The sequence below is a fragment of the Microtus pennsylvanicus genome, chromosome 7 (genome assembly GCF_037038515.1).
Source record: "Microtus pennsylvanicus isolate mMicPen1 chromosome 7, mMicPen1.hap1, whole genome shotgun sequence".
In the NCBI taxonomy this organism is placed as follows: Eukaryota; Metazoa; Chordata; class Mammalia; order Rodentia; family Cricetidae; genus Microtus; species Microtus pennsylvanicus.
Window position 1 is genome coordinate 117,403,858 of NC_134585.1, and position 20,266 is coordinate 117,424,123.

At 40.6% G+C, this 20,266-nt stretch overlaps 1 protein-coding gene across 1 annotated transcript in view; it reads right to left on the reverse strand.

Annotated features, from left to right (window-relative positions):
* Positions 1-20,266, reverse strand: part of Rnf115 (ring finger protein 115) — a 61,708-nt gene that overhangs the window by 24,704 nt on the left and 16,738 nt on the right. The window contains exons 2-3 of the mRNA XM_075978061.1: positions 4,749-4,807; positions 593-650 (exon numbers count right to left, since the gene is read on the reverse strand). Of these exons, the coding sequence (XP_075834176.1) occupies positions 593-650; positions 4,749-4,807 (117 nt within the window). The remainder of the gene's footprint in view (positions 1-592; positions 651-4,748; positions 4,808-20,266) is intronic.

Below are 20,266 nucleotides of genomic sequence, written 5' to 3' on the forward strand. Positions count from 1 at the left end.
GTTCCTGGGATGCTGAGGCAGAAGCATTATGGGTTCAATGCTACAAAATGAGTATGAGGCCTGCCTGGACCATATATGAAACCTGCCTCAGGCAGAGAAAGAGAGAGAAGGGGGGGTGGAGATTCAACATAAGGATGCCACATTATATAAAGAAATAGTAGTTAATTAACCAAAGGTCCCATCTTAGGATCTGAAAGGGCCATACTACTGTGTTAACAAAAGGTAAATGCTAAAGTCTAGTATTGTACAATGTTGAAAACTGCTTTATTAATTTGGATAACATTCATTCAGGGTTGCCAATGCCACAGAGGCTGCAGCACTGATTTGCAAACAGCACAAGCTTCTAATTCATATACACAAAACAGCAGCAGGAAAAGAAAATAGAACCCGGTTTGAAATAGGACAGCTTACAGGCTACAACGTTCTCCTCAGAAGAAACATGCCCAATCCCTAGCTACTGAGGACACAGATCTTTCCGGGGTACCCTTGACCACAGTGTTCTTACAGGTTCAGTTTATCTTCCATGTGAGGCTGTCCTTCCTTTAATCCCCACCCCCTTCCTAAGCATGTCTCCAGTCAAAGGAAAACTTACCTCTGCAAAATGTGTCGCTGTGCTATTGTCTATCCGGCTGCCAGCACCACCTAAAAAACTAAAGAGAAACAGCAATGGTGGTGACTCTTTTCCCAGGAATGAGCTCCTTCCCAGAGCTAAATATAGAATGGAAAATGAGAACAAAGCTCAATAAGGAAAACTAACTCAGCCCTACAGGACACCTGCCAAAGATGCTGTGTCTGTAAGAATATCTTAAATAAAACAGTAACATAGGCAAAAGAAAATTGTCATACAACAAAACCAAATGGTTTTCAAATGAATTAAAGCTATATCAAATGGAAATTTAGGGGAAAAGGCCATCCAACAGAAAGAAAATGTTCACAGCCAGTAACAATTCAAAGTTAGCCTAGCAAGGGAAGAAAAGTATCCTCAGAGAGTCTAAGAAAACAAAATGTTTCACTATGAAACCATTTAACCAGACATATGATTAAGACTGCTGAGGTTAGTATCCTCTGGAATTAATAAATATGTAATCTAAAGGGCCTGGTATAGATTAGTAGAAGAGTTTTGTATCAATTTCTTCTTTGAGTCAGGTAGTAGTAGCACATGCCTTTAATCTCAGCACTCAGGAAGGAGAAGCAGGTGGATCTCTGTTAGTTTGAGGCCAGCCTGGTCTACACAGCAAGTTCCAGGACAGCCAGAGATGTCAAAAAAGAAGAAGAAGAAGAAAGAAGAAAGAAGAAAGAAGAAAGAGGAGGAGGAGGAGGAGGAGGAGGAGGAGGAGGAGGAGGAGGAGGAGGAGGAGGAGGAGGGAGGAGGAGGAGGAAGAGGAAGAGGAAAAAAAGAAAGAAAGAAAGAAAGAAAGAAAGAAAGAAAGAAAGAAAGAAAAAAAACAACAAAAAAGAATTTCTTCTTTGAATAGACAATCCTATACTTAGATTATCCTACCCACCCTTCAAGGCTACACCCTCCATTAACCAGTTCTGAACTCAGCAACCAAATATGACTCCTTCACATCCTCTGTACTCTGACTCTGGTTCTAAGTTCTGTTATGTTATAAATAGCTAGAATTTCCCTCAACAATTTCAGCCCTTCCCTCCTTCATAAATATAAACTGAAAGGTCAAAAACTGTGCTTTATTATGAATACCTCATATATATGAATTTATTATTTGTCAGGTATTATATAATAAAAGCATTCCTCACCTCTGAAAACCTTGTGATGGCATATACCTATAACTCCAAAACAAAAGTTGTTCAATTAATAGCACATGTCTAAGTGACAAAATACCTCTTTTCGAGGACCCAAAAGAATAGGAAGAAATTAAATCCCACTGCCCATGAAATTTGCAGAGAAGAAACTGGCTAAACCTTTTGAGAAAGGAGGGTAGACTGAATCACAAAAACTACTAGAAGCCGGGCGGTGGTGGCACACGCCTTTAATCCCAGCACTTGGGAGGCAGAAGCAGGCGGATCTCTGGGAGTTCGAGGCCAGCCTGGTCTACAAGAGCTAGTTCCAGGACAGGTACCAAAGCTACAGAGAAACCCTGTCTCAAAAAACAAAACAAAATTAAAAAAAAAAAAAAACAACTGCTAGATAGCTTTTCACGTAATAAATACAAGCATCCATCCTAATAATAAAACCTTTGAACTACTACAAACTACTTTCATTTTCAGGATTACAATATCAGTCCAGGCATTGTGCTGAGCTCACTAGGAAAACAAACACACCCTAGTTAGTCTAAAACCAAAAGCAAATTATTTTCCTTTCTGTACTCATTCTCAAGCCTTACTCTGACGAGAAACCATGTGATACTGTGTTTCTATCAGAAGTTAAAAATGTTTTTTAAAAAATCATTTCGATTGTGCAACAAGGTACTGGTAACATCTAATACTAAATAAGTAATTGAACCATCAGATTCCATAGTGCATGACTGCATAGATATTTTATTGTACAAACCTAATAGGCTTCCAAGATTCATCCTTTCCTGAGTGGTGGGGTGGAGGGTGGGAGTAGGAGGTGTGTGATTTCTCTATGAGACACGGCCTTACTACATACTTCAAACTGGTCCTGAACTTACTATGTAACCCAGACTAGTCTCAAACTCATGATCCTGTCTGCCTTAGCCTGCCAAGTGCTGGGATTACAAGTGTGTTCCACCATGCCTGATGTGGGAGTGTCATATATCAATTTGTTGATTTCATTGGCTAAGCAATAAAGAAACTGCTAGGCCCATTGGATAGGCCCACCCTTAGGTGGGTGGAGTAAACAGAACAGAATGCTGGGAGGAAGAGGAAGTGAGCTCAGACTCTGCAGCTCTGCTCTCCTGAGCAGAAGCTTCAGAGAGACGCCATGCTACCTGCTCCAGGGAAGACGCACGCTATGAAGCTCTGACCCAGGATGGACTTAGGCTAGAATCTTCCCGGTAAGACCGGTGCTCACAGATTGTTAGAGATGGGTTGATTGGGATATCAGAATTAGCCAGTAAGGGCTAGAGCTAAGGGCCAAGCAGTTTATAAAAGAATACAGTGTCCGTGTAATTATTTCGGGGCATAAGCTAGCCGGGCAGGGCAGGCGGCTGGGGTGTTTGGGGACGCAGCCCCGCCGCCGCCCCATATTACTACACATGCCTGGCTTCTCTCTTGTCTTTACTTCCTGATTTCAGAAATTCAATTGTTATCTTTTTTTTTTTTTTTTTTGATTTTTCGAGACAGGGTTTCTCTGTGGTTTTGGAGCCTGTCCTTGGGAGGCAGAGGCAGGCGGATCTCTGTGAGTTCGAGACCAGCCTGGTCTATAGAGTGAGTTCCAGGGCAGGCTTCAAAAAGTTGCAGAGGAAACCCTGTCTTGAAAAACCAAACAAAAGGGGGAGGGGAGGGCACTTCATTCAAAATCCAAAAGATTGACATTTGAATAGTTGCCAGTCTTTGACCTATACAGGCACAAATAGAAGAACTGAGTAAAAATAGAATCAAGAGAATTCATAGTCCCCAAGTATCCAGCTTGCAGTTAGTCTTTATACTCAGGTATAACTGTACTTTGTATAAAAGTTCTCTATGTCTAAAGAAATCTGAATTACTATTTTAAAACTTAGGGGAACATCCATAAGTTACTTCCCTACAACCAGTAAACTCTTTATTCAACACATGCAGAGCATAAATGCCTTAAATACATATTTGGTACAATTAAAATAGGACAAGTAAGAAAAAATCCAAAGTTAACATGCCATCCACACGCTGCTAATTTTGCTGTCATGCTAATCTCACAGGCATAATGCTGGCACTGTTATTTAAAACCAAAACCATTACATCAACATTCAAGTGTTTGTACCAAACTAGATCCCATGCTACACACTGCCCCAGAAGCTCCAAGTCATTTACATATACAATCATCAACCATTAGTGCAGTAAAACTAACAGTACATACTTTAAAATGTGCAGGTTTTTTCTGGTTGTGGAAGAGACCTTCAACTTTAGATTCTGGCAACAGCAATGTAAAGGAATTATGAACTGGCATAAGCCTCCAAAGCCACTCCAAGATTAAGAGACTTCAGATTACAAATTCTTTTTAAGCAGTTGGTATTTCATCAATTGGTCAAATGCTAGGATTAAGTTATTACATGGTTTATCCATAAAAATCAAGAAATATATTATCACTTAGAGAAAATATTTCCCTTTTAATCAATATTATACCCTTACCAAAGCCAAGAGAACAAGCCCATATATTAATATTTCAGCAGCAAGATGGCAAATCTTGACAACACTAATCTTCATCTGAATAAGGACGCGTGGCCCAGTTTCCCTGGTTAGAATATACTGTTTGTCTCATTAGAGTCCTTATGAGAAGTCACTCCACAGCCCACCAAATATGTGTGACAGTAATTTAACTTCAGGCAACCGAGTAGTCATTAAAAATTAATTAGTAATCCAAGAGTACTCCCAAAGAAATAAAGGAAAACTTAGTGGATTTATTTTGCTATGGCTAGAGGTTTCCTAGGAGTGACACAATCAAGGAGTCATGGGTAAAATCATATCATCACATTGCTTTCCAGATTCTCATGTGCACACACACACTCACGGTCTCTACTCCAGCAGAGGGTAAGCTACAAAAGGAATTCCTTCCCATCCACTCAGTCAATACTAGGAGAAAACAGTTTTGATACTAGAATGTTTGGTTTACTCGTAAGCTTATACAATACCTGGAATCATCTGTCACTTCCTCAATAAAGCCTGATTCACATCTGGGACATATATATTCCTACAAAAGAAAAGAATAAATAAATAAAAGCTTTTCATTTCATTAGGAACCTAAGCATGTAGCTTTTAGAATATCATGAAGTACAGAAGCTGATGATCAGGCTGGCAAGATGACTCAGAGGGCAGAGGCACTTTGCTGCCAAGCCTGATGATCTAAGTTTGACCCACAGGTCCCACACAGCAGTAAGGACAGGCTTCCTACAACTTGTCCTCCGCCTCCATACTTATGCCATTTCATGCACACACCTACACACACAATAAATAAACAAAATGTTATAAAAACGTTAAACATTTTTAGTTGTATTTACTTATTTTATGTCTATGGGTATTTTACTTGCATGTGTGTTTGTGCAGCAAGTGCGTGTCTGGTGCCCATGGAGGTCAGAAGAGGACAGGGGATCCCCTGGTACTGAAGTTATAATGATTGTGAACCATGTGGATGTTAGAAACTGAACCCAGGCCCCTGCAAGAGCAATGTGTGCTATTAACAGCTCAGCCACCATCTCTCCAGCCCCATTTATAAAAACAAACAAACAAACAAACAAACAAACAAAAAAACATTTAAAGTTGGCTCTGAAATGTATGTATTTGCTAATTTCAGGCTGTTTGTTTTCTAATATACTCTGGAAATAAAGGATTTCATAAGATATTTACAAAATGGTTTCACAGATACCTAAGTCTCATTGAGAGAATAAAGGAGAGTGTTAAAACTTTGTTTCTTTGGTTGTTCTATTTCATTTTTAATTTGGGATGTGGTTTGGGTTTACTTTTTTTAAAAGAAAAATGTTTTTTGGTTTGTTGTTTAAGAGGGATAATGGCAAAAACTAGATGGCTAAAGTTCTGGTTAGTTTTATGACAACTTGACAAGCTAAAGTTATCAGAGAGGAGGATCAACAGAAAATGTCTCTACGGGATCAGGCTGTGGGAAAGCCTATGGAGGCATTTTTTTTTTTTTTTTTTTTTTTTTTTTTTTTTTTTGGTTTTTTGAGACAGGGTTTCTCTGTGGCTTTGGAGCCTGTCCTGGAACTAGCTCTGTAGACCAGGCTGGTCTCGAACTCACAGAGATCCGCCTACCTCTGCCTCCCGAGTGCTGGGATTAAAGGCGTGCGCCGCCATCGCCCGGCCGGCATTTTCTTAATTAGTGATTGATAGGGAGAGTTTGGCTATTGTGGGTGGTGCCACCCCTGGGCTGGTGTTCCTGGGTTCTATAAGAAAGCAGTCTGGGGCTGGAGAGATGGCTCAGAGGTTAAGAGCATTGCCTGCTCTTCCGAAGGTCCTGAGTTCAATTCCCGGCAACCACATGGTGGCTCACAACCATCTGTAATGGGGTCTGGTGCCCTCTTCCGGCCTGCAGGCATACACACAGACAGAATATTGCATACATAATAAATAAATAAAATAAATATTTAAAAAAACAAAAAGAAAGCAGTCTGACTTCAAACTCTATTACAGAACTACGGTAATGAAAACAGCTTGGTATTGGCATAAAAACAGAGACGTTGACCAATGGAATCGAATCGAAGACCCGGATATTAACCCACAAACCTATGGACACCTGATTTTCGACAAAGGAGCTAAAAGTATACAATGGAAGAAAGAAAGCATCTTCAACAAATCGTGCTGGCATAACTGGATGTCAACCTGTAGAAGAATGAAAATAGATCCATATCTATCACCATGCACAAAACTCAAGTCCAAATGGATTAAAGACCTCAGTATAAATCCAACCACACTGAACCTGATAGAAGAGAAAGTGGGAAGTAGACTGCAACACATGAGCACAGGAGGCCACTTCCTATGTATAACCCCAGTAGCACAGACAACAAGAGCAACACTGAATAAATGGGACCTCCTGAAACTGAGAAGCTTCTTTAAAGCAAAGGGCATTGTCATTAAGACAAAAAAGCATCCTACTGAATGGGAGAAGATCTTCACCAACCCCACATCAGACAAAGGTCTGATCTCCAAAATATATAAAGAACTCAAGAAACTGGACATGAAAATTCTAATTAACCCAATTAAAAAATGGGGTACTGAACTGAAAAGAAAATTCTCATCAGACAAAGTTCAAATGGCCAAAAGACACTTAAGGTCATGTTCAACCTCCTTAGCAATCAGGGAAATGCAAATCAAAACAACTTTGAGATACTATCTTACACCTGTCAGAATGGCTAAAAATCAAAAATACCAATGATAGCCTATGCTAGAGAGGATGTGGAGTAACAGGAACACTCATCCATTCCTGGTGGGAATGCAAACTTGTGCAACCACTTTGGAAATCAGTATGGCAGTTTATCAGGAAATTAGGAATCAATCTACCTCAGGTTCCAGCAATATCACTCTTGGGAATATACCCAAGAGACGCCCAATCATACTACAAAAGCATTTGTTCAACTATGTTTATAGCAGCATTATTTGTAATAGCCAGAACCTGGAAACAACCTAGATGCCCCTCAATGGAAGAATGGATAAAGAAAGTGTGGAATATATACACATTAGAGTACTATTCAGCGGTAAAAAAAAATGATATCTTGAATTTTGCATGCAAATGGATGGAAATAGAAAACACTATCCTGAGTGAGATAACCCAGACCCAAAAAGATGAATATGGTATGTACTCACTTATTAGTGGACTCTAGCCATAAACAAAGAACATTAAGCCTATAGTTCGCAAGCCTAGAGAAGCCAAATAACAAAGTGAACCCAAAGAAAAACATATATAGATCCTCCTGGAAATTGGAAGCAAACAAGATCGCGGGGCAAAAGTTGGGAGCATGGGGGTGGGGGTAGGGGTGGGGGTAGGGATGGGGGAAGGGGAGAGGGGGAGAGAGAAGGGAGAAAGGAAATACTGGAGAGAGCTTGGGGGAGTGGGAGGGTGGAGATGGAGGAAGGGCGGATATTGGAGCAGGGAAGAAGATATCTACATTAAGGGAGCCATTTTAGGGTTGGCAAGAGATGTCCCCAGCTAGGTCCTTGGGCAGCAGAAGAGAGGGTGCCTGAACTGGCCTTGCCCCACTATCACACTGATGATTATCTCAAATATCACCATAGAATCTTCCTCCAGCAACAGATGAAGATAGAGACAGAGACCATCATCAGAGCAATGGACTGAGCTCCCAAGGTCCAGTTGAAGAGCAGAAGGAGAGAGAAGGTGAGCAAGGAAGTCTGGACTGCGAGGGGTTGGCCCACCCACTGAGACAGTGTGCCTGTTCTAATGGGAGCTCACCAAATCCAGCTGGACCAGGACTGAACGAGCACCTGATCAAACTGGACTCTCTGAATGTGACTGACAATGGGGGCTGACTGAGAAGTCATTGATAAAGGCACTGGGACTTGTTTCTATTGCAGGTACTGGCTTCTTGGGACCCTAGTGTATTTGGATGCAAAGCTTCTTAGGCCTGGATGGGGGGGGGGGGCGCCTTGGACTTCCCACAGGGCAGGGTTCCCTGTCCTCTCTTAAGGAGGGAGGAGGAGGGAAGAGGGGGAGTGGGAGAGCAGGAGGGGAATGGGAGGAGGGGAGGAAGTGTAAACTTTTGAATGGAAAAAAAATTTAAAAAGAAAGAAAGAAAGCAGTCTGAGCAAGCCATGAAGAGCAACCCAGGAAGCAGCACCCCTCCATAGCCTCTGCATCAACTCTTGCCTCCAGGTTCCTGCCCTGCTTGAGTTCCAGTCCTGATTTCCTTTGGCGATGAACAGTGATGTGGAAACATTAGCACAATAAACCCTTTCTTCCCCAAGTAGACTGGTCATGTTTCGTCACAGCAATAGTAACCCTAAGACAGTTAATTATTTAACTAGAAAAAAATTAATCATCTAATTTTTCCTTCAAAGCCGATAAAGAACAGCAGCTCCAATGGTTATATCAAGATAGAAAAAAAAAAAGGATCAGGTGGTGGTGGTGCATGCCTTTAATCCCAGCACTTAGGAGGCAGAGACAATCGAATCTCTGTGAGTTTGAGGCCAGCCTCGTTTACAAAGCGAGTTCCAAGACAGCCAGAGCTGTTACACAGAGACACCCTATCTTGAAAAGCAAAACAAAACAAAGTACTAGTATTGATAAATATAGAAACAACTATTTTGTACTATGTATATCTAAGAGATAAACTGAATCACAGTATAAATCAATGTGTAGCCTAGTAAATGAAATGAGACTTTAAACATTTCTAATATTTTGGTTTGTGTGTTTGTTTTGAGACAGAGTCTCACCGTGCAGCCCTGGCTGTCCTGGAACTCCCCATGAAGACCATGCTGGCCTCAAATTCACAGAGTTCCTCATTTTCCAGTCTTTCAAGTGCTAGGATTAAACACATGAGCCACAATTCGCAGATTTTCTAATCTATATTCTGATTAGCAATGGTTCCAAGTAAAATGTTACATCATCAGCTCTTTTAAGGAATAAAAATTCAAATAATTAAAGGCAGTAAGATGGCTATGCGGGTAAAGGCACTTGCCATGTGTCTTGGCTTTCTATTTTTCTGACAAAACACCATGACTTATAAAAGAAAGGGTTTAATTGTGTTGATGGTTTCATCGAGTTAGAGTCTAGGATGGTGGAGCAAAGGCATGGCAACAGGCAAAGGTGAGAGATCACATCTTGATCCACAAACAGAAGACAGAAACTACTAACTCAAAATGTCTTTTGAAACTTCAAAGACGCCAGCAGAGACCTGCTCCCTCCAACAAAGTCACATGTCCCAATCAACTGGAGACCAAGTATTCAAACATGTGAGTCTATGGGAGCCATTCTCATCCAAACCACAACACCACACAAGCAAGGCAACCCCAGTGCCATTCTAGAAACCCACATGAAAGTGAAGGGGAGAGTCAAACCCACAAAGGGGCTCTGACCTTCACACATATGTCCCAACACAATAATAGTAAATACATGTTTCTTAAAGGAATTTAAATAACTGAAACAGCACCACTGATTAGTTTCTGCATCCTTCAACAATAAATCTGTCTTTAAATACTAGCAAAGTGTGGGGCTAAGAAAGATTACACCTTTGAGACTACCACAGTTTTCCAGTGTGCTTTGTCTATTCAAACAGACCTGAGAAAGACATTTTCAACTAATTTCTTGTTCCAACTACTTCCTGAACACTAAAGTTGGTTATCTGCTATTGATATAATTATTACTATCTCTAACAAAAATAGTGACTCAAATATCCAAATGTTTTCTTAAAAGTGATTGAGCTATTCCTCACAACGAGATTAATTTGAGAAGCCAATCAAATCAAGAAACAGTAATATTTTGTAAAATAAATACCTTAAATAAGCACTAGAAAAAGAAACAAATTTTAGATTTTGCCTAGAGCACCCAGAGAAGGTATTTCTAAGACAGAATTCTAAGATATTAATCTGTTCAATGATGAAGGAAATGATGTATGTAGGACTGTGGTGACAGGGGGCCAGGTAAGGTGGTGTACCTTTAATTTCAGCACCAGGGAGGCAGAAGCAGGTGGGTCTCTGTGAGTTTGAAGCCACCCTAGTCGATACAGCAAGTTCCAGCAGGAGCTACAAGAGACTCAGTCCCCCCTCCCCCCAAAAAAGTAATGAAAGCAGCAAGTTTGGAGGTTAGGAAGAACAAGAATGAAGGTGGACAGGTCACACAGGGACTAGATATGGAAAACTTCAGATGACCATGGGATCAGCAGGATCCTCCATTAGCCACACTGAGAACAAGACACATTCATAACAGGCATACTGTGAGCTATTGTAAAAAGTAAATTAATTAAAGGTCATGTAAATCCTGCATCTCTTCTGCTCTTTTAAATTACACCCTCCCAGGGACGATGATTCCACTCCTTTCTCCCTCTTAAAAAACATTTGATATGAATATTAATGTTAATTTTAGATAAATTGGGTATGGTGGAGCACACCTTTAATCCCAGCACTTGGACAGCAGAGGCAGGCAGACCTCTGAGTTAGAGGCCATCCTGGTGTATAGAGTGATTCCAGAACAGCCAGGGTTACCCAGAGAAACCCAGAAACCCTGTCTTGGAAAACTCCCCCCCCCCAAAAAAAAAGAGCAAGAGAATTCAACCCACTGCCTGCAGACTCTCCCTCCAATTATGAGATGGATTTTCAAGGCCTGATTTCCTAGGCCTGAGTATGATATAACCGGTCCAAGAGTGGTATTCGAGATCTAGACGCTCTAAGCTGGGTTTCTCCAGGTCTGCCAAAAGCAAAAACCTGTATTTTGAGATCTGTATTTTGTTTACAGCCATCTTAGTTTACAAGTTAAGTAAAATATTCACCTCCATCACCTCTGCAGGGTAAATCCTGGGCCCAGGAAATTAACCTGGTATTTTATCTCCAGGTGAGACAGGCTGCAGGCTTTAGAAGCAATTAGCACCTCTTTTGTTAGTTAATATCTCTCTTTCTCAGTCAGAGACCTTCCAGACTTGAATTCCAGCAGACTTTGCTGACACCCTCCCCTCTGCCTGTTTGCTATATAACAGCTTCTGAGGAATAATAGAATTTGCAACTTGATCAGAAAGCCTGTCTTGCTGTCATTTCTTGTGTCTCTTGTCCTTCCATTCCTCCCTTCCAGGTTTATCAGGGACTCCTGTTCGTGTCCCACTGGCCAAGATACAGGTCTAGCTGTTTCACATTGAAAGAGTTCTACACATGTTTACCAGGCATTCCCTGGTAACAGAGTGGAGGCCTGGGTATTCTGTAGCTAAGAAGTGCTTGTGTGTCATACTGGTGGTATTCTTTGGCCAACTGCTTTCTATCCTCTCTTCTTTTTCATTCTGTTTGTAGCTAAGGTTCAAAATGATACAAAGTTCTTGCATCCGCTAATGGCATTTCTGTCTCTGATACCAACCACAGTACAGCCAAGCCCAGGAATAGACACCTAACTAACACAAAACAAGCTCCTTGGTTTTTCTGTTGGTTGGTTGGGGGGGGGGGGGGGGGGAGCTCTTCTGTGGACTTTTTTGTTTTGTTTTACTTCAGCATTTTTTTTTTTTGTCTTATTGGTCTTCTGCTTGCTTTTAGTTTTTGCAGGGTATTTTTTGGTTTGGTTTGGTTTGATTTTTTTGGGAACACAAAGAGAGACACAGGAGTGGAGGAAGGGTAGGGAGGTGGGTAAAATCTGGTTAGAGTTGGGGGAGGAGAAAGATGTAATAAAATATATTATTTGAAAAAATATATATATAAATAAAATGCTATTCAGAGCTGTGGCAGATAAAAGATCACTTCAAATCACTTCAGATTTCACAACACAGGTGAAGGAGAAGACTGATGTAAACATCAAGAACTGAGTGAAAATACGTAAGTTTACTACCTTCTCTTCATGATCCTAGACAAGGTTCATTCTAAAAACCAGGCTCCTTTGCATGAGCAAAATATCTCTATGTACAAACCAAACTGTAAAAGTGTGACATAATTTTTCCTGTCACTTGGAAGTAGCAAATAATCCTTTCATTTACAAACACCAATCAAGCTTTTCTACCAATTTTCTAATACTATGAAAATATATTTGTTTAATAAGCAGACCATCAGAATATCTTAACAAGCAGATAAGCAGGTATGGAAGAGGGCTAAGGGAGATGGCTCAGTTGGTAAAATGACTGCTGGGCAATCACCAGGACCTAAGATTAGATCTTCAGAATTCATATAAAAAACAAGTGTGGCACCACCTATAACATCCACCCTGAGGAAACAGAGACAGGCAGATCCCTGAAGTTCACTGGCTGGCCAGCCTAGCCAAATCAATAAGCTTCAGGTTCAATGAAAAACACTGTCTCCAAAAATTAAAAGTAGAGAACAATAGCACAAAACACCAAATGTCAACCTTGGGTTTACGCACGCACGCATACACACACACACACACACACACACACACACACAGACACACACACTTTTTAAGTAGTTATGGTAGCACATATCTGTATTCCTAGCACTCAGAAGGCAGAGGCAAGAAGATTGAATATTTTGGGCTACAAAGTATGAGCCTGTCTTAAATAATTAAAAATACTAAGAAATTTTAAAGCAGACATACTGGCAGGGTAATCCAGAATAAGTGGACATTGCATCCTCAAATTCAGGTGCCTGGGCCCCAGGATCCTCTTCTCCGGACAATGCCAAGATTACAGCTTATGTCAGCCTCTAGCTTCCTCTCTATGCTTTTATTGCTAACCTCCAATTCCCACACCCTCATCTAACTGTACACATTTACCCCTGAAAAAAATATAATGCAAATACTTTGTTGTTTTCTTAGTTATGATCACAACACAGCCATGCCCTACACAGACTGCAAGTATACCGCACTTTAAATATTTACCTTACACTTCTAAAAATGGGCTAACTATATTTTTATGACATTTTTCAAAGGTAATTTTAATTACATTTACAAATTTTCTGTGACTTGAGGAGACTATGGGTCAAACAGGAAGCAAATACACCCTTTTCTCCACACTTCTCTTACCCAGGTATTGGGCCTTAGGACTATTCTGATATTTTCACATATGGAGCTGGGAACTGCAAGGATAGAGGGTATATGAGGAGCGGGACGGCAAAGCAAAGATAATTGCCTGGCACTGTGGAAATCTTCCCTGTGCTTGCTCACACATTAATACAGCAAATCTATCCAACCTTTCCACTGCACTCCGCGGCCCCCAATATTTCCACTGTAAATGGCCTAATATGGTCATCTTTTTGTCCTTTTTCTCTCCCCTGCTCCAAGTACTGGAGACGAGAGTCATATACAGGCTAGGGAAGCACTAAATCACTGAGCTACATCTTCAGCCCTGGTTATAAAATCTTATCAAAAACATTCCATGAGTTATTCCTACTATTAAATCTATAAAAGAAAAGCATATCACTCCTAATTTGCCAACTGAGAAAAGGAAGAAACAAGAATCCAGTTGTTTACACCAAAGTAAAAGTGATTCTGAAAGAACACTGTTCATAACCCTAAAAGAGATATTTAATAGGACCATAGGTCAGATGAATTAAGACATTAAAGAATATTGCATCCAGTGGATACAAAGTACACATTCTTTTTTTAAAGTATTTTATTTATTTGTTATGTATATAATATTCTGTCTGTGTATATGTCTGCAGACCAGAAGAGGGCGCCAGACCTCATTACAGATGGTTGAGAGCCACCATGTGGTTGCTGGGAATTGAACTCAGGACCTTTGGAAGAACAGGCAATGCTCTTAACCTCTGAGTCATCTCTCCAGCCCAAAGTACACATTCTTCTTGGTAGCCCAGAAAATCTTCCTAGAATAGATCACATTTTAAGACACAAAGCAACTTTTAAAAAATACAAAAGAAAATAAATAATCTTAACAGGGTCTTATATTGTAGTCCAGTCCGGCTTCAAACACTCATGTTTGAAATGAACTCAGAGCAATTGTCCTGCTTCTACCTCTAGCCAATGAGATTTGAGGGTGAGCCACCATGCCCTTCTTGAAATAATTACCATGTCAGTGGAATAAAGCTAGAAATCCACGTAAGAGAAGCCAAAGAAACTACACAGTACTCGAGATTTAACAACACACTTCTGAAAGACACATGAGTCACTAAAGAGAGCACTTAAGAAATTTTAAAATTCCCAGAGTAAAGAAGAAAATGAAAGCACGAGTTATCAGAAATCTTTATGACACAGTAAAACCAGTTCTAAGGGGCAAGTTTACAGTTATGAATACTTAAATTTTAAAAATCAGAAAGAGGCCTGGAGGGATGGCTCAGCCGTTAAAGGCTAGGCTCACAACCAAAAATATAAAAATCAGAAAGATCACCAGACAGTGGTGGTGCACACCTTTATTCCCAGCACTCCTGAAGGCAGAGGCAGGCGGATCTCTATGAGTTTGAGGCCAGCCTGGTCTACAAGAGCTAGTTCCAGGACAGGCTCCAAAGCTACAGAGAAACCCTGTCTCAAAAAAACCCAAAAAATAAAAATAAAAAAAAAAACCAGAAAGATCTCAATAAATAACTGTTGTGGGACAATGGTCTGTATCCTGTCAATTATGTTTTAAATAAATACTGATTGGCCAGTAGCCAGGCAGGAAGTAGAGGCAGGACAACCAGAGAGAAAGTAGAAGCAGGTCAATGAGAACAGGAAAATTCTGGGAAGAAGGAAGTTCCTTCTGCAGTCCTGGCCCAGCCACAGAAGAAGCAAGATGTGACTGCCCCACTGAATAAGGTACTGAGCCACATGGCTAACACAGATAAGAATAATGGGCTAATATAAGTTATAAGAGTTAATCAGAAGCCTGAGCTAATGGGCCAATCACTTTATAACTAATGTAGACCTCTGTGTGATTTCTTTGGGACTTAATGATTGCAGGAACTGGGCAGGACAGAAACCCTGTCAACAAATAACAATATATTTCAAAGTCTTTTTAAAAAAAAGTCAAATTCAAAATTAGTAGCTGTAAAGAAAAAATGAAAACCAGGGCAGAAATTAATGAAATGGAGAATAAAAGAACAACACATAGAATGAAGTTAAGAGTTCATTGTTTGAAAAAACAAAAAACAAAAACAAGAATTTGTGCTACATATATGTGCTGTTAAAGCAAGCACAAACCCTATAAAGCTTTTATTTTTTTATATTTATCTTATTTATTATGTATATCATGATTAAATACGTGTGAGTACAGTACCCAGAGTACCAGAAAAAGGTGCCAGATCTCTTGGAATTGGAATTACAGGTGGTGACCTGCCTGACGTGGGTGTTAGGAATACAAATCCAGTCCTATTCAAGAGCAGCATATGCAAGCTGGGCGTTGGTGACACACGCCTTTAATCCCAGCACTTGGGAGACAGAGGCAGGCGGATCTCTGTGAGTTTGAAACCAGACTGGTCTATAGAGTGAGTCCCAGGACAGCCAGTGCTACACAGGATAGCCCTATCTTGAAAAAAAAAAAAAACAAGAGGGAAAAGAAATACAATAGAAGAAGTAAACTACAGACCAATTTCCCTGATAAACATCGATGTTGTAGAATAGAATATTTGTTTAACTATGCAAAGACGTGGTGCATTTGTTTATGCTGCATTTCTTTAGCTATATAAAGACAGGTTGCTGTTTCACTTTGCCTGCCTAAGGTACCTGATTGGTCTAATAAAAAGCTCAACAGCCAATAGCTAGGTGGAGGAAGAATAGGCGGGGCTGGCGGACAGAGAGAAGGGACTAGAAAGAAAGAGAGGTAAACCCCTGGGGCCAGTCAGGCATCCACCATGACACCATCCAGCCAGACATGGAGGAAGCAGGAAAGTAGGACATACAGAACGAAAGAAAGGTAAAAAGCCCCAAGGGAAAATGTAGATAAAGAGAAACAAGTTAAAATAAGTTATAAGAGCTAGTGGGTCAAGCCTAAAGTAAGGCGAACATTCATAACTAATAATAAGTCTCCATGTCATGATTTGGAGGCTGGCAGTCCAAGAAAGCCTGCTACACATAAAATTTCTCAATAGTATCTCTCACAAACTGAACTAAAGAACCAATTAAGAGGGCTGGAGATATGGCTCAGTGGTTAAGAGCATTGACTGTTCTTCCAGAGGACCTGAGTTCAATTCCCAGCAACCACATGGTGGCTCACAACCACCTGTAATGAGATCTGGCACCCTCTTCTGGCCTGCAGGCATACATGGAGGTAGAATGTTGTATACATAATAAATAAATAAATAAATAAATAAATAAATCTTTAAAAAAAAGAGTTCAAAAAAAAAAGAACCAATTAAGATCATACACCTTAGCTGCTGGTGGTGGTGCACACCTTTAATCCCAGCACTTGGGAAGCAGGAGGATCTCTGTGAGTTCAAGGCCAGACTGGTCTACAAGAGCTAGTTCCAGGACAGCTAGGACTGCTACCCAGAGAAACCCTGTCTCGAAAAACAAAAACAAAAAATAAAGATCTTACACCTTGACTTAGTTAATTTCTTTCTAGAAATGCAAGGTATGGTTCAACATACATAAGTCAATAAGGTTAATATAGCTCATAAATAGAAGTAAGGATAGAAATTACACAATCATTTCACTTAGATGCAGATAAAGCCTTCAACAAAATTCAACATTCCTTCACAATAAAATCACTGTAATTTTTCCCTTCTCAAGAGCACCAACTGATGGGGCTGGAGAGAAGACTCAGGAGACTCAGGAGTTAAGAGCACTTACTGCTCTTGCAGAGGACCAGAGTTCAATTTCCAGCACTTGACCTAAGGCAGTTCACAACCACCTGTAGCTCCAGCTCCAGTAGATATGATACCTCTCTCTAGTCACAAACACACACACACACAAATAAAAGTAAAATAAATCTTTAGTAACTATATACACACACACATATTAATTTAAAGAAAGAGCATCCATTCAATTCCAAAGCAAAGAGCTCCTGAGTTCTGAAGACAGGAAAGACCTGTTTCAACACCATGACACAGACCTCCAGACTTTGTTTCTCCCAACCCTCTCTTGGGAAAAAGGAATAAATTTACCTTTCTCTTCACGGATCCAAACATTCACTTAAAGAAAAGTTTGCATGGTATCTCATGCCTGTAATCCCAGTACTGGGGAGACTGAAGCAGGACTGCCTCAAGTTTGAAGCTAACCTGGACTATAGAGTGAGACCCTATATCAAAAAATATAAAAAACCAAAGTTCCAGGTAAGCTCTCTGAATTGAAGACATCTTAAAAGGAAATGTTATTTTAGCTACTAAGACAAACCAGACTAGCTGAGAGGCTGAGGCTACGGCACAGACCACTTGCCTGCTGTGCAGGGGCCCGCAGTGGAAAACAAGAGAGACGGAATGCTGTCAGCTGTCATTCTGTTCCGAGCCTCACACTCTAGAAACAGTGACACTCACAAGCTTCATTTTATTTCTTCATTCCAGGCCATGACTGAACACTGACCAGTGACTCCAAACAAAACAGTGTAATCAACCAACTCCTTTAACTCATTGTGTAGAAAGACAGAAAAGCAGGTCACAGGACAAAGTGTTACTGAATACAAGCTCAGTCAGACAATCAGCCAAACTTTCTTTAAAAAAAATTAAAAAGTTAAGCGGTAAGAACTCAGAGAAGAAAAGTAAACAAAACCCAGGCAGGGTGGCACACATCTCTAACTCCACATGAGAGGATACAAAGGGCAGGCCTGAGAACAAAAAGATGGATCAGTTAGTAAAGTGAAGAGCTGAGTTCAGATCCTTAGCACTCACATAAAACAAAAGAAGCAACAAAAACAACAAAAGTGGGATGCAACCCTGTGTCTGCAATCCCAACACTGGGGAGACAGACAGAGGTTCCTGGAGCTGGCCTCACCAGCAGGCACACACACCCCTAGAAAAAGTTAACTTCATATAACATGACATAGACAGGATTTAAGTTTTTTTAATTTAAATTTATTACTAACTGTGTGTGAGCTCATATGGTGTCCACATGAATGGCAGAGAGCAGCTCTCTGAAGTCAGTCTCCATCCATCTAACATGGGCTCCAGAAACAAACTCAGGTTGTTGGGTGGGCACAGCATGTGCTTTACCCATGGAGCCACCTCACCACTCCCAAGAGTTAATTATAGTATTTTTGCTTACCCTACCTTAAAGCAACAACTCAGTAACAAAGAAAATGGCAAATAATCCAAAAAATTACATATCTCAAGTTTTTTAAACTTTGTATTATCCTGCCTCTACTTTCTAAATACTGCGGTTACTAGTGTGCCACAATGTTCAGCTAAAATATGAATCATTAGCATTGATGTTGTGGAATATTAGTTTAAGATGTGTTACATTTGTTTATGCTGCGAATATTTTTTAATCATGCAAAGATCTGTTGCATTCTCTTATGTAGTATTTGTTTAACACTGTAAAGCTATGTTACTGTCTAAAACACCTGATTGGTCTAATAAAGAGCTGAACAGCCAATAGCTAGGCAGGAGAGAGGAACAGGCAGGGCTGCCAGGCAAAAAGAATAAACAGGAAGAGAAATCTAGGATCAGGAGAAGAGAGAGGATAGAGCTGGAGAAATGGCTCAACGGTTAAGAGCACTGATTGCAAAGGTCCTAAGTTCAATTCCCAACAACTACATGGTGGCTCAAAATCATCTCTAATGAGATCTGGGGTCTTCTCTGGCCTGCAGGCATACATGCATGACATAATAAATCTTGAGAGAGAAAGAGAGAGAGAGAGAGAGAGAGAGAGAGAGAGAGAGAGAGAGAGAGAAGGGGGAAGAGTGAGAAAAGAAAAAGGAGAGGAGGATGGGAGGATGCCAGGGGCCAGCCATCCAGCCATCCAAGTAAGAAGGAAAGAGGAATATATAGAATAAGGATGTAGTTAAAGAGAAATGGAATAGCCGGACGGTGGTGGTGCATGCCTCTATTCCCAACACTTGGAAGACAGAGGCAGGCAGATCTCTGTGAGTTCAAGGTCAGCCTGGTCTACAGAGTGAGTTCCAGGACAGGCTCCATAGCCACAGAGAAACCCTGTCTCACAAAACCAAAAGAAAGAAAGAGAGAGAGAGAGAGAGAGAGAGAGAGAGAGAGAGAGAGAGAGAGAGAAATGGAATAATTTAAGTTAGAGAAGCTGGCTAGAAACAAGCCAAGCTAAAGCAGGGCATTCATAGGTAAGAATAAGTCTCCATATATTTATTTGGGAGTTGGATGGCAGACCCCCTAAGAGTTTTTTTTTTTAAAAAAAAAACCTACATATTGATATGAACCATAACAGTCAGAGACAAAAATGTAACATGTTTAGCCAAAAAGAAACTTCTTTCTGTCAGGTGATGGTGGTGCACACCTTTAATCCCAGCACTTGGGAAGCAGAGGCAGGTATACCTCTGTGAGTTCGAGCCAGCCTGGTCTACAAGTGCTAGTTCCAGGACAGTTAGGGCTGTTACACAGAGAAACCCTGTCTCGAAAAGAAAAAGAAAAACAAAAAACAAAAAAACAGAGAGATAAGAAAAGGAAACTTCTTTTAAAACTGATAACTCACTCAGCAAAATACATTCCAAACTGTTTGCCAAGCACTGCTCAGAAAGAAAAATTAAAATTAAAATTCACTGAAATAACCTATTAAGAATATGCCTGATCATTAAGAGAGAGGGGGCAGTGAAATAAAGGTAAGATGAAAGTATATAAGAATACTAGGGGTGGCCGGGCGATGGTGGCGCACGCCTTTAATCCCAGCACTCGGGAGGCAGAGGCAGGCGGATCTCTGTGAGTTCGAGACCAGCCTGGTCTACAAAGCTAGTTCCAGGACAGGCTCCAAAGCCACAGAGAAACCCTGTCTCGACAAACCAAAAAAAAAAAAAAGAATACTAGGGGTGGAAAGGCTCCAGTATGGAGAAGGATAGGGAGTGATGGGTATGAGGGAATGGGGGAAGGCTTACCTAAAATGAAGGATTTATGAAAAAGCTGTATGGAAACCTACGGTCTTTCAACCCAAAAGAAAAATAGTAGTAGAGCCAGTGACATGAAGAAGCAGGGGAATACTCCAGGTTAAAAGTTTCAGGGGAGATGG